The 15,732-nt window shown below is 41.5% G+C and overlaps 1 protein-coding gene across 2 annotated transcripts in view; it reads left to right on the top strand.

Annotated features, from left to right (window-relative positions):
* The window catches only part of LOC112220348 (AT-rich interactive domain-containing protein 5A-like), a 41,434-nt gene extending 32,949 nt beyond the window's left edge, over positions 1-8,485 (top strand). For both annotated transcript variants that reach the window (XM_024382179.2, XM_024382178.2), the window contains 5 exons: positions 4,913-5,067; positions 5,216-5,268; positions 5,976-6,073; positions 6,283-6,451; positions 6,606-8,485. In XM_024382179.2, the coding sequence (XP_024237947.1) occupies positions 4,923-5,067; positions 5,216-5,268; positions 5,976-6,073; positions 6,283-6,451; positions 6,606-7,973 (1,833 nt within the window). In that variant the 5' untranslated portion in view covers positions 4,913-4,922 and the 3' untranslated portion in view covers positions 7,974-8,485. The remainder of the gene's footprint in view (positions 1-4,912; positions 5,068-5,215; positions 5,269-5,975; positions 6,074-6,282; positions 6,452-6,605) is intronic.
* The last annotated feature ends 7,247 nt before the right edge of the window (positions 8,486-15,732 follow it).

Raw genomic sequence — 15,732 nt, 5'->3', positions numbered from 1 at the left:
GTAGCCATTTTGCTATCTATTTAGCAGTCTAATGGTTTGGGAATAGAAGCTGTTCAGGAGCCTGTTGGTGTCAGATTTGATGCTCTGCCATGTTATTGATAGCGGGGCAGTTGCCATACCAAGCAGTGATGCAGCCAGCATCACTACTTGGTATGGAAACTGCACCGCCATCAATCACATGGCCCTAAAAAGAGGGTGGTGCGGACAGCCCAGTACATCACTGGGGCAGAGCTATATAACTTTTTGAGGATTTGAGGGCCCATGCAAAATCTTTTCAACCTCTACAACAACCCTGTCAATGTGGATGGGGGCGTGCTCATCCCTCTTTCTCCAGCAGTCCACGATCATCTCCTTGGTCTTACTGACATTAAGGGAGAGGTTCTTGTCCTGGCACCACACTGCCAGGTTACTGACCTCCTCCATGTGGACTGTCTCATTGTTGCCACTGTTGTGGCATCAACAAACTTGATGATGGTGTGGAGTCGTGCGTGGCCACGCAGTCGTGGGTGAACAGTGAGTACAGGAGGGGACTAAGCCCGTCAGGAAGTCCAGGATCCAGTTGCAGAGGGAGCTGTTCTGTCCCAGGTTCCCAAGCTTGGTGAAAGGTTTTTAAATAAAGTGGTGAATTGCTGTGATTTCACATTTCACACTGAATTGCCCAAAGCTATGTTAGTTGTCTTGGAAATTCCAGACCTAGGGGAACAGCAATGTGCAAAAGAACAGTGTACGCTGGAACACTGTTAACATTGTGGGAGGCAAGCCGTCTGCTTAGGGAGACCACTATTCAGGGCCGGCTCCAGGCATAAGCGACATAAGCGGTTGCTTTGGGTCCCTGGCCACTAGGGGGCACAGCTATTTTCAGGTCTCTCTCGAGAGAGATGTTCAATCGGGTTCAGGCTCTGGCTGGGCCACTCAAAGATATTCAGAGACTTGTCCCGAAGCCACTCCTGCATTATTTGGCTGTGTGCTTAGGGTCGTTGTCACCTTCCAACAGGACCCAGTCTAAGGCCCTGAGTGCTTTGGAGCAGGTTTTCATTATGTATCTCTCTGTACTTTGCTCATCTTGTTCATCTTTCCCTCGAGCCTGACCAGTCTCCCAGTCCCTACCACTGAAAAACATTTCCACTGCATTATGCTGCCACACCCATGCTTTACCGTAGGGATGGTGCCAGGTTTCCTTTGTGCGTGACGCTTGGCATTCAGATCAGAGCATCTTGTTTCTCATGGTCTGAGAGTCCTTCAGCTACCTTTTGGTAAACTCCATGCGGGCTGTCATGTGCCTTTTACTGAGGGGTGGCTTCTGTCTGGCCACTCTACTATAAAGGTCTGATTGGTGGAGTGATGCAGAGATGGTTGTCCTTCTGGAAGTTTCTCCCATCTCCACAGAGGAACTCTGGTTCTTGGTCACCTCCCTGACCAGGCCCCTTCTCCCCCGATTACTCAGTTTGGCCAGGGGGCCAGCTCTAGAAAGAGTCTTGGTTGTTCCAAGCTTTTTCCATTTAAGAGTGATGGAGGCCTCTGTGTTCTTAGGGACCTTCAATGCTGCAGAAATGTTTTGGTGCCCTTCCCCCAGATCTGTGCCTCGACACAATATTGTCTCAGAGCTCTAAGGACAATTCCTTCAACCTCATGGCTTGGTTTTTGCTCTGTCACCTGTGGGACCTTATATTGACAGGTGTGTGCCTTTCCGAATGTCCAATCAATTAAATTTACCACAGGTGGACTCCAATAAAGTTATAGAAACATCTCAAGGATGATCAATGGTTACAGGATATACCTGAGCTCCATTTTTTCGAGTCTCATAACAAAGGGTCTGAATACTTGTGTAAATAAGGTATTTATTTTTATATATATCAATTTGCAAACATTTCTAAAAACCAGTTTTTGCTTTGTCATTATGGGGTATTGTGTGTAGATTGATGCGGGGGAAAAAACTATTTTATTAATTTTAGAATAATGCTGTAATGTAACAAAATGTGGAAAAAGTTGAGAGGTCTGAATACTTTCCAAATGCGCTGTATGTCAACACACAGGCGATTGTGTCAGTCTAGATGCTTACTCTCTACCTGGGTGCCTCGGAAACCAATTGCCGTTTGTGGTTCTATTCAGCAACACAGGGTGAAACTGAAAAATCTGTCATAATTAACTTCACTTTGCAAGAAACACTGAAAACAGTTTCACAGTGTGATGAAATGGGCCATATTTTCATACTTTGTGTACTGCCTCTTTGGTGGTTGATCTTTAAGGTCCTTTTGCATAAAATATGTGAATTAAACGTTCATGAAATAATAAAACAAACTAAATATTTAAACATTTAATTCACATACAGTGCCTTGTGAAAGTATTCGGCCCCTTGAACTTTGCGACCTTTTGACACATTTCAGGCTTCAAACATAAAGATATAAAACTGTATTTTTTTGTGAAGAATCAACAACATGTGGGACACAATCATGAAGTGGAACGGCATTTATTGGATATTTCAAACTTTTTTAACAAATCAAAAACTGAAAAATTGGGCGTGCAAAATTATTCAGCCCCCTGAAGTTAATACTTTGTAGCGCCACCTTTTGCTGCGATTACAGCTGTAAGTCGCTTGGGGTATGTCTCTATCAGTTTTGCAAATCGAGAGACTGACATTTTTTCCCATTCCTCCTTGCAAAACAGCTCGAGCTCAGTGAGGTTGGATGGAGAGCATTTGTGAACAGCAGTTTTCAGTTCTTTCCACAGATTCTCGATTGGATTCAGGTCTGGACTTTGACTTGGCCATTCTAACACCTGGATATGTTTATTTTTTAACCATTCCATAGAAGATTTTGCTTTATGTTTTGGATCATTGTCTTGTTGGAAGACAAATCTCTGTCCCAGTCTCAGGTCTTTTGCAGACTCCATCAGGTTTTCTTCCAGAATGGTCCTGTATTTGGCTCCATCCATCTTCCCATCAATTTTAACCATCTTCCCTGTCCCTGCTGAAGAAAAGCAGGCCCAAACCATGATGCTGCCACCACCATGTTTGACAGTGGGGATGGTGTGTTCAGGGTGATGAGCTGTGTTGCTTTTACGCCAAACATAACGTTTTGCATTGTTGCCAAAAAGTTCAATTTTGGTTTCATCTGACCAGAGCACCTTCTTCCACATGTTTGGTGTGTCTCCCAGGTGGCTTGTGGCAAACTTTAAACAACACTTTTTATGGATATCTTTAAGAAATGGCTTTCTTCTTGCCACTCTTCCATAATGGCCAGATTTGTGCAATATACGACTGATTGTTGTCCTACGGACAGAGTCTCCCACCTCAGCTGTAGATCTCTGCAGTTCATCCAGAGTGATCATGGGCCTCTTGGCTGCATCTCTGATCAGTCTTCTCCTTGTATGAGCTGAAAGTTTAGAGGGACGGCCAGGTCTTGGTAGATTTGCAGTGGTCTGATACTCCTTCCATTTCAATATTATCGCTTGCACAGTGCTCCTTGGGATGTTTAAAGCTTGGGAAATCTTTTTGTGTCCAAATCCGGCTTTAAACTTCTTCACAACAGTATCTCGGACCTGCCTGGTGTGTTCCTTGTTCTTCATGATGCTCTCTGCGCTTTTAACGGACCTCTGAGACTATCACAGTGCAGGTGCATTTATACGGAGACTTGATTAAACACAGGTGGATTGTATTTATCATCATTAGTCATTTAGGTCAACATTGGATCATTCAGAGATCCTCACTGAACTTCTGGAGAGAGTTTGCTGCACTGAAAGTAAAGGGGCTGAATAATTTTGCCAGCCCAATTTTTCAGTTTTTGATTTGTTAAAAAAATTTGAAATATTCAATAAATGTCGTTCCACTTCATGATTGTGTCCCACTTGTTGTTGATTCTTCACAAAAAAATACAGTTTTATATCTTTTTGTTTGAAGCCTGAAATGTGGCAAAATGTCGCAAAGTTCAAGGGGGCCGAATACTTTCGCAAGGCACTGTATAAGAAGTAGACAATGAAAGAGGGCCTCAATAGAATCTATAAAACAGACATATCTCTCATAGAGATTTATAGTAGATTCTGTACAGTCTGGATCAGCATATGAAAAACATGACAGATACAAGAGATACAATATATTGTGCAGAATCTGTATCTCAATTAAATGTTGTGTAATAAAGTGGCACACAGATGTGAGAGTGTGCCATATTCTGTCTCTGACTCTCCTCCACTCTCCAATCTCATAGCTCGGCAGGGCACATATGTCATTTATCCAATGATAATTTATCCCTTTTAGAAGGGTGAAATGTTACCCAACATTCAGATGAAAAAGTATTGTGTATAACATGATTATCCATTTAGCAGAATATGAGATAATGTTGGGTTTTTATGTTGCATTTCTATCTGTATTGTTGTGAACGCATCACCTCACTGAATGCAGCCCTAGTATATGATTGATCTGTCCTCTCCAATAGGACACAACACAGAACAGTTTGCCAGTTGTGACAGCCTGGGTGTTGACAGGGACAAACACATGGTTGAGTTCGATCAGTAGGCATGTTTAACCGTGATCAGTCACACATTGTGTTGAGAACAGGGTTGTGGTGATATTTAGTTATCAGTTCTATTTTGGAACACGGTTACTGTAAATCAACTGTCAATTGAAGACGGGTTGAAATGCGTACAGTAGTCAAAGTGGTTTTATGTGTCGGCTCATCAGTCAAACTCATTGTTTGATTTGTAGGGAAGCCTCAGTCAAAATGTTGAATGTGCATTGTAAATACTGTACAGTATGTTGCTAATGTGTGAGTGATTATTGTGTAAAATACTGTTAGGCTACGATACATTTTTTAAACTATGAATGTCAATGATGAATGAACCACATGATGCTGTCGTCTTCTTCAGTATGTTGTGTAAACATTGCAGTAATGTTGTGTGTATATTGTGTGTTTGTTCTCAGGCAGAAAAAAATGGCCCATGGAAAGAACCAGGATGAGAGACCCTCAGAACAGGGCGAAGAGATGGGAGAGGAGACCTTCCTCAAAGACCTCCATCTGTACATGAAGAAGAGAAATACACCCATAGAGAAAATACCACACCTGGGCTTCAAACAGAGTGAGTATACTGTACTGCAGAAAACAAACACACACTCCCACACACACACACACACATACAGTGCTAGCACGCGCATACACAGTAATTGTTGAGATCTCTCAGACTGGATGTACAGCTGATATTTTGTTTATTGTTTCTATATTTCTAGTCGGTCTGTTCATGATGTACAAGACTGTGAAAAGCTTGGGTGGCTACCACCAGGTAAAATAACAATAACATTTCTAATATTTATTATGTTTAAGTGGGATGTTGTTGTGCACTCTTGGTTTCTGATTAAAATAGGTGAGAACAATTCATATTTCAAGTCAAATCACAGATTCAACAGAAAATCATGTTAATTTTTATGTAAAGTAAACTATCCTCCTGTCACTTAAATAGCACCCTTAACCTTATGTCTGAGCAGGAAATGTAATATATATATTTATTTAGTAAACCATTTGTGTCTGTGTCAAAGATCCATTTCTTTCTCACGGAAGTTACTGCTTTTATTTGTTTCAAGAAACAATCTCAAATGACTGTAGCAGTGGCAGGGAGACATTCCTAGTGTCATATGATACAGATAGGCAGTATGGTTTATAGCACTTTGGTAGCTGCTACATTGACAGGCTGCTAGACTGGCATTCCTATCAAGGTTTTGATGCAACATGATCTCTCCTTGACAAGTTTGGAGGGATAAGAGTCAAACCACTCTTTATCAAGAGTTATAACAACAACTTAATTAATGATATCGACTAGAGAAAGAAGTGTATTATTAAACTAGTCTATTATACATCTGTGCATGTGGTTAGATGGTTTATTATACCTGTTTGGATGTTGTTAAAACTTGTAATGTATGGCATCACATTTCATGTATGTCTATGTTACATACAGAATACAATGGTGTTGAAATAATCCTGAATCTTTCCCAGGTGACGGCCCAGCAGATGTGGAAGCAAGTATACAACACCCTGGGAGGAAACCCCAGAAGTACCAGTGCAGCCACCTGCACCCGTAGACACTACGAGAAGTAAGTCAGAGCAAACATATTATACAAGCGTGTCTGTGCTCGCGTGTGTGCTGGAGTGTTTGTCTGCATATACCTGTGTAATTGCGCATAACGGTGGATGCTTGCATATCTTTGCATGACTTTGACACAGATAATGCAAGTACGTTAAGTGTACGTGTGGTTTGTGTAAATCGGTTCAGTATCTATAAATGTTCTTCATGTTTCCTTAGGCTGCTTCTGCCATATGAGTGTCATGTAAGAGGAGAAGACTACATGGAGGTACTGCCACAATGCCAGCAGAAGCGTTTACATTACAGTAGGCTCAGTGAGCAGGACGAGTGCCCCAGGACAGCCAAGCGTAGCATGACTTACGGAGCTCTACAGACATCCCTGCACCAGGTACTGTACACTAACAAGCAAACATACATACACACACGCACACTAGCATGTACGCACACACCGTGACAAGCACTAATACACCGATGAAGACACAAAGACACACGCACACACATTTAAATGAATTGACTAACTCATTGTTGTTCTGTTCTCTCAGAAGCCCCATAACTATCTGACAGACTCCAGAGTGAGGATTATCCCTATGCCTGTGCACTACAGTCAGTACTACCACCACCCTGTCCACCCCGTCCACCCAGATCTGCTCCCCTATGTCCACCCACCTCTGACCCCCAGCAGCCTCCCCTCCCCTCAAGGACAGACAGAGAGGGCCAAGCAGCCTCTGGAGCACCTACGCTTCCTGGCCAACCAGTACAAGGACTCCTCAGGCTGGACTGAGCCACTCAACCTCAGTCACAAGAAGGCTGGTCAGGAGTCAGACGGTCACCCTGCTTCATCCTTCGCCCCTCCTCCCTCCAACATCTCCCCAAGGTTCTTGAATACGGTCTCACCTCTGTACCCCGCCAAGGGGCTGGTTAAAGGTGAGGGCAGTGAGACGCCGGAGGGAGAGGTGCCCCTGGGGAAAACCCACCTCTACCCCTTAGCGACCAGAGACGACTACTCCCGCAGCCCGACCTCAGCCTCCAGCCCAGGCATGAAGAAAGAGTCCCCCGTCCCCTCTCCGCTGCAGAGTTGCAGGGATAGTGCCCCCTCCATGATTCACGTCCCCAAACTCCAGAAGAGGGAGTACCCAGATTGGCCCAGGGGGGAGTGGAGAGGGGAAAGCCCCAAGCACAGTCCAGGGCCTCTCAATTGTAGTCACGCTCTGCGCAGTACCCCCAGAGGGACAGAGGGAAGGATGGAGATTCAGATCCCGCTGGCGATGCTCCATGACTGGGTAAAAGGAGTTCTGCTGTGTGGGCCTGCTGGCACCCGGCCTGGGGATCTATCGCTGCAGGATCCAACCATGGGCCAGACCCCAGGCTCAGAGCCCAGGGAGAGGGAAAGGGCACAGGCCTTGTCTGACACCTCTCCCACCATTGCTACACATGCTGACCAGGTCTTCCACAACCATCACAAAGACCAGGACAGGGGTTCTGGGGATCTGAGAGAGAGGAGTCTGGAGAGGCACAGGAACCTGCCTAGGCCCACCACCACCACCTCCCCTAGTACCAGTCACTGCCGCCCCATGGCGCCCTACCAGTTCTCCAGCTACAAGCCTCGGCCATCAGGGAGCATCGTCCGTAACCCGGACAGCTGGAAATTGGATCACCGGGAGGACACAAGGAGGCCCTACCACACAAAACTCATGTACCCCCAGGATCTATGGGATAGAGCCCAGCCAATTCCCTTAAATATCTACCCCAGCAGCCAGGCTCTGGAGCAGGATAGTGTACGCCACACATCCCCGGGCTATTGTCCAGGCACATCACTGGGAAGGGTGGAGAACCCCTCATTTCCCTCTCTGGTGCCACTGACACCTGAGGAGTTAATGAAGTTAAAGAGGCTCATCTCAAGCTCCTCATGAATAGAATGGAACAGCAGGACAACAACCTGCTAATTAATATAAAATATGATGCACTCTGGACAAAAAGCTGTTAAATGTCAACATGACATTGGACACTTAAAAAGCCCTCATTACTGTTCAAAATCAAGAGACAATGTAGCACTACTGTTGACTAACTTTTTTAAGTACTTCAGAATATGAATTTAGTCCTTTAATCTTCTGTATTTTTATCATTTGAAGCTTGCTCACAATGTATTGTGCACTGGAGTGAAAAAAAAATGCCCTTCATCTCAGCGAGTAGCATCGAGAAGAAAAGAAATGCCCTTCATCTCAGCGAGTAGCATCGAGAAGAAAAGAAATGCCCTTCATCTCAGCGAGTAGCATCGAGAAGAAAAGAAATGCCCTTCATCTCAGCGATTAGCATCGAGAAGAAAAGAAATGCCCTTCATCTCAGCGAGTAGCATCGAGAAGAAAAGAAATGCCCTTCATCTCAGCGAGTAGCATCGAGAAGAAAAGAAATGTCGCCTGATAATGACAGTAAAAAAGATTGAAACTAATGACAAAAGTTTACTACACAGCAAAGGGACATTCTATTGAGTTCTTACTTGTCATTTTGTTGGGATTTGTGACTTGTAAATTTTTTTTAAAGAATTGTTGAGAGTTGTTGTTATGCCAGTCATTCTTGTTGTTATGCCACAAATTCTTATTTTCAATGACAGCCTAGGAACAGTGGGTTAACTGCCTTGTTCAGGGGCAGAACGACAGATTTCTACCTTGTCAGCTCAGGGATTCGATCTTGCAACCTTTTTGTTACTAGTCCAACGCTCTAACCACAAGGCTACCTGCTATTTTTGAGGAGAAACAATTATATATTATTCTGAATTTGTGAATATTTTTTATATATATATATATATATATATATATATATATATATATATATATATATATATCATATCTTCTTCCTATTCTTATTTTACCATGAGTAATGTTGGATTATTTTAATCCTTTTCAAGTTTACACATTTTTCACACAATAAACATTCAGATGTTTTATCGAATGACTCCAGAATTGTCTATCATTTCCTCCTAATATTTACATACAGTTGAAGTCAAAAGTTTACATACACCTTAGCCAAATACATTTAAAAACTCATTTTTTCACAATCCCTGACATTTAATCTGAGTAAAAATTCCCTGTCTAGGGTCAGTGAGGGTCACCACTTTATTTTAAGAACGTGAAATGTCAGAATAATAGTTGAGAGAATGATTTATTTCAGTTTTCATTTTTTTCATCACATTCCCAGTGGGTCAGAAGTTTACATACACTCAATTAGTATTTGGTAGCACTGCCTTTAAATTGTTTAACTTGGGTCAAACATTTTTGGTAGCCTTCCACAAGCTTCCCACAATAAGATGGGTGAATTTTGGCCCATTCCTCCTGACAGAGCTTTTTCTGTTATGCCCACAAATATTTTATGGGATTGAGGTCAGGGCTTTGTGATGACCACTCCAAAGCCTTGACTTTGTTGTCCTTAAATCATTTTGCCACAACATTGGAAGTATGCTTGTGGTCATTGTCCATTTGGAAGACCCATTTGCAACCAAGCTTTAACGTCCTGACTGATGTCTTGAGCTGTTGCTTCAATATATCCACAAACTTTTCCTGCCTCATGAGGCCATCTATTTGGTGAAGTGCACCAGTCCCTCCTGCAGCAAAGCACCCCCACAACATGATGCTGCCATCCCTGTTCTTCACGGTTGGGATGGTGTTCTTCGGCTTGCAAGCCTCCCCCTTTTTCCTCCAAACATAACAATGGTCATTATGGCCAAATAGTTCAATTTCTTTTCATCAGACCAGAGGACATTTCTCCAAAAAGTACAATCTTTGTCCTCATGTGCAGTTTCAAACCGTAGTCTGGCTTTTATATGGCGGTTTTGGAACAGTGGCCTTCCTTGCTGGGTGGCTTTTCAGGTTATGTCAAGATAGGACTCGTTTTACTGTGGATATAGATACTTTTTTACCTGTTTCCTCCAGCATCTTCACAAGGTCCTTTGCTGTTGTTCTGGGATTGATTTGCACTTTTCGCACCAAAGTACGTTCATCTCTAGGAGACAGAATGCATCTCCTTCCTGAGTGGTACGACGGCTGCGTGGTCCCATGGTGTTTATACTTGCATACTATTGTTTGTACAGATAAACGTGGTACATTCAGGTGTTTGGAAATTGCTCCCAAGGATGAACCAGACTTGTGGTCTACAATTTTTTTTCTGAGGTCTTGGCTGATTTCTTTTGATTTTCCCATTATGTCAAGCAAAGAGGCACTGAGTTTGAAGGTAGGCCTTGAAATACATCCACAAGTACACCTCCAATTGACTCAAATGATGTCAATTAGCCTATCAGAAGCAACTAAAGCTATGACATAATTTTGGGGAATTTTCTTAGCTGTTTAAAGGCACAGTCAACTTAGTGTATGTAAACTTCTGACCCACTGGAATTGTGATACAGTGAATTATAAGTGAAATAATCTGTCTGTAAACAATTGTTGGAAATATTACTTGTGTCATGCATGAAGTAGATGTCCTAACCGACTTGCCAAAACTATAGTTTGTTAACAAGAAATTTGTGGAGTGGTTGAAAAACATGTTTTAATGACTCCAAAATAAGTGTGTGTAAACTTCCGACTTCAACTGTAGTATTGTACAAACATGGCATAATCTAACAACTATATCAACTCATTATGCATAGGCAAAACCTTAAGCAAAGTGGAACGTCAGAACGATCAGCGAGAGTGTATTGCTTGTGGTTGGAACACAAATATGAAATAGCAGGAAGTGTCAGTGAGAAACCCGATGCCACCTATATTCCTCAGAAACACATTGATGTGTGTACTACAGCACCGTTCTATTGACTTTGGACCGGAGCTTGTTTTGTCAGATGTGTAACTCCACAGAGCTTATTTTACTGGAAATGTATAAGTGCACTGCCAACACCCACTGAAGCAATAACTATCACAGAAGAATAAGCCTTTAACAGGCTGCTATAGCCATAAACACAAGTTATCCCTGACTGAAGAGGAAGAGAATCAAGAAAGAATAGTCCTAAAAAAAAAAACTAAAAACACGTCAGCTGACACTCAAAAGACCTAAGCAATCATCTTGTCATCAGGATTGTAATTAATCCACCTTTCTCCTGTTTGTTGTATTTTTTCTGACATAGTGAGGCATTGTCTAAAATAAATCCAAGTTTACTGGTCGGGTACACAGTTTAGCAGATGTTATAGCGGGTGCAGCGAAATGCTTATGTTACTAGCTCCTAACAATGCAGCATAATGTCAAACAAATGTCAAACAAGCATTGCACATTACTTTTAAAGGTAACTCACGCTGGAGCTGAAATCAGCGGCATTTACCGTGAATGCAATCTGCGAGAACTTCAGGAAAATTGCCTTTAAAAATTAACATTGTTGACAGTGCAATGCACTTGTCTACAATCCCAGTCTTTGATTTGATTGCGTGCCTACCTTCCCTGTTGTTTTGCACCCAATGATGCTAATGGTGTGTGGGTGATTTGTGTTGTTCGGGTGAACATTTAGAATGCTTTGCAGACGCTCTCATGCAGAACCAGTTAACTACTGGTGGTTACATAATTTAACAACAACCATAATCCCATCTATCTTGTTTACTGAATTGCTCAACAGTGGCATGTTGTCAAAAGAAAAAATAGTCTCACTGTAAAAATGTTAAGTGCACAGTATTTCCAATAACTATAATTATCTGTTCCGAGCTTTGAGGGGAAGGTACAGATAATTATGGTCTATGAAACTCTCAATTGCACCGACTAAACCAAATAAAATACCTGGTCTTAAAAACGTTGACGATACATGTATTAGTTAAAATATGTGGCACTGCAGCTTCAACCTGCTACTTCATAAAACTTAGTTACTTTACCAGTCGCACTGGTTAACAATACCATATGGGGGTTACATTTCAAAAGACGAAAATGTGTCTGTCTATTATGTCTCCCAGCATCTTCAGTAATTGTATACCTGTAACACTGATACTGTACATAAGCATGTACCTGTACACAAAGTCACTGTGCAGATTATCTTATATGCAGGCCTTAGCAAGGCCTGGGTTGGCATTGTAGTGTGAATACAAAGCATTGACTGAATTTACAAGACACACGCACATGCATACACACACACTTAAGGACTGAGGCACCTGTTATCAAATCACATGAACGTTCAAGTTTCTCCCTCAATATGAAAACTAAATGCACTATGCCAAGAAGTCAGTCAACTCTGTTGTGAGATTTGTTGAGGATATTTGCAAAACCCCAGTTAAACAAGGAAAGACAGCCACCTGTTGTGTTTGAAGACAAACAGTGTCACAACATCACTCACTGTCTGAGGCACATGTTATCAATTCACATGAACGTTCGAGTTTCTCCATCAATATGCATAGGTGTAAAAATACCTTAAAGTACAACTTAAGTAGTTTTTTTGGGATATCTGTACTTTACTATTTATATTTGACAACTTTTACTTCACTACATTTTTAAAGAAAATAATGTACTTTTTACTCCATACATTTTCCCTGACTCCCAAAAGTACTCATTACATTTTGATTGCTTAGCAGAACTGTCAGAGTCGTGTGTTATAGTTGGCAGGGAAGTCAGGCGCAGGAGAATCAAACTGAGTGTAATGGAGTTATTTAATAACTCCAAACAATCTTAAACAATGAACGAAACATACTCCAAATACTAAATGTAACAAATAACAAAAATGGGTACGAGGACCCTGTTACGCACGCCTCTATGAAGAGGGAACGCAACACCCTGCTACAACTAAACTCTCCGTGAAGCGAAAAAGGTATGGACTGTAGGTGCAAGTAAGAATGACAACAGGCAGAATGTGGTACCGTTTACAAGGACTTTATTCCTTTACATGGTAATATGGGGAAAAGGGGCTGGACGGAACCAAAGCAAAGAAAGTAAATCTCAAAGCCCCCCTCTCCTATCTTACCTGCCTACCCACTACTTACCTAATTTAGCACCACCTGGTGCCCTAACCAAAATACAAGGGGTGGTCCGCCCAGGTCTTACCTAGTGTGTCTAGACAGCGAATATGCTACGGGTATATGTATGCCCGCGGGCCTCTTGCCTAAGCACTCCCTAGGTGCCTTCCCCTTTCCCCCCTGGGAACAAATGAAACAGAATATTAAACTATTTCACAAACAAACTAAGAAACAAAGGACATCAAATAAGCTCTTTCTGAGCAACAAACTCAGCAATGTACTCCCAGCAAAATCAACCTCTATCACAATCTCTACAATGACCTCCCAGCAAATCTCTCTAGCAAAAAGAAAATCTCCTGAACAGAACACTGGCTTTTATATAGTGTCAGAAGGAATGGGTAATTGGAGACAGCTGCGTCTTGACGAGGGGGCGGGGTCAGCTCTCCAATTAGCCCTGGAGTCGACCAATCAGCTGCTTGAGGGATTTCAGGAAGCCATTTCCTGAAATAAACACATGTAAATACACAAACTACAACACATAATCTGGGGAACGTAACAGACCCGACACGCACCAATACAAAAAGATATACAACACTGAAATACAAACAAAGACATGAGGGGAAACAGAGGGTTAAATACACAACAGGTAATGAATGGGATTGAAACCAGGTGTGTAGGAAGACAAGACAAAACCAATGGAAAATGAAAAATGGATCAATGATGGCTAGAAGACCGGTGACGTCGACCGCCGAGCACCGCCCGAACAAGGACAGGGAACTGGTCAAATTCACACACTTATCAAGGGAACATCCCAGGTCATCCCTACAACCTCTAATCTGGCAGACCCACAAAAATGCTTTGTTTGTAAATTATGTCTAAGTGTTGTAGTGTGCCCCTGGCTATCTGTAAATTAAATAAACAAGAGCATTGTGCTTAATATAAGGAATTAGAAATTATTTATACTTTTACTTGGACTTTTGATACTTAAGTATATTTTAGCAATCACATTTACTTTTGATACTTAAGTCTATTTAAAACCAAATACTTTTAGACTTTTACTCTAGTAGTATTTTGCTGGGTGACTTTCACTTTTACTTGAGTCGTTTGCTATTAACATAACTTTACTTTTACACAAGCATGAAACTTTTTCCACCACTGTCAATATGTCAACTGACAATGCACACAATTCCAGGTAGATTCTTGGGGATTTTCCAAACCCCAGTTAAACAAGGAAAGACACAGCCACTTGTTGGGTTTGTGTCGTCAAATGTTAAAACACCATTAGCAAACAACAGTTCAGGAGTGACAACAATCATGACCGGAAGACATACAATTAAAGGGTTTTAGGTTTGTAATGCTATCCTAACGTTTAATATACATGCTTCACATTCCAATTATATTCCTTATATTTTCTTATTTTCAAATCCATATATTCAATGCTTCTGAGAACAAATCTTGTAATGCAGATGCACATTTTATAAAAACAATTTTGATACCTGTTATGACTGACATTGTGGCCAATGTAAGCTTTACGTGCATAGTTGTACACACGCGCACAACTGTTTGGGTGGTGTCAGATTTTTTACTGGCATGAGCACCTTATTACCTCAAGGAAGTATAGGCACATACCATCATCATCATTTCCAGTAAGTCTGACTGAACAACACAGCACACCGGCACCACAGATCTGAACACACTCCTATGGCTGCTTGATGACTGCTTGACAGACATGTTTATTGTCAATTGCATGTCTATCCATATATTAATTATGCTGCATCGGTTTCACACATAAAACATTGTGAAAATTCCATCAAATACTGGCAGCCGTGGGAACATTATACATGGAATGAACAGAAGCGATCTGTAACTCTATAATAGGTCAATTATTCATCTAACCAGGCCTCCATGGCCATGATTGACTGCTGCAGAGCCGAAAAACAAATGTCTAACCTACTATTGGACTCATTAATTCAGAACATAAAACAACTTTTATATAGTAAAGATTATCCCTGTCTAGCACAGCAAACACTTTAATAGTTCATGCATATACTGCAGAACAGTGATTGGCATATTTTGTCAGAACATTGACAAAAATTAGGTTAGCAATCAATAACGAAGTTGACACCGTTGACGGAGGTGACAGTTGATGAGTGGCAACGATCATGACCGGAAGACATACTAATAAAGGGTTTCAGGTTTTTATTGCTATCCTAAAATATGAGATACATTCTTCACATTCCAATCATATTTCTTATATTTTCTTACATTTCTGTTTCAGAAAACGACAACAGTCTCATTTGAATAGAAAAAAGACTAAAGACTAAAAGTAAGACTAAAAAGTACAAAAATCATACCAACATATTTTTACACTTTACAAACTGTAAACCGCATATGAGAACCGATTGGGTTTGGGCTCGGGACAAAAAAAGAGAAGAGTCAAGTATCCTATAAACACTGAGTCTGGACTAGAAAAGGTCAAGGCTGTATTGCCAGAATAACTCAAGAGTGTGGAATACTACAATTTGAGCAAACCTCTACTGTAGGTGTAGTATTGGCATGCTAGAGAGGCAGGAAAATCACACTTTCTTCATAAGAATATTGCATGCACTCCATGTTTCTACAGAAGGGTAATTCTATAACTATGCAGAGAAATTTAAGTTAAGCCCTAGTGGTACCTGACAGCCTCTAAGTCAAGGTTCCCCAAATGCCAGTGATTTTATTTGACCCCGCAAATTTTCTGAGCAATTATCTTTTTTAAATTTTTAAT

Source organism: Oncorhynchus tshawytscha, linkage group LG20 (assembly GCF_018296145.1).
Source record: "Oncorhynchus tshawytscha isolate Ot180627B linkage group LG20, Otsh_v2.0, whole genome shotgun sequence".
NCBI lineage: Eukaryota > Metazoa > Chordata > Actinopteri > Salmoniformes > Salmonidae > Oncorhynchus > Oncorhynchus tshawytscha.
This window is presented reverse-complemented; position numbering and strand designations above follow the sequence as displayed.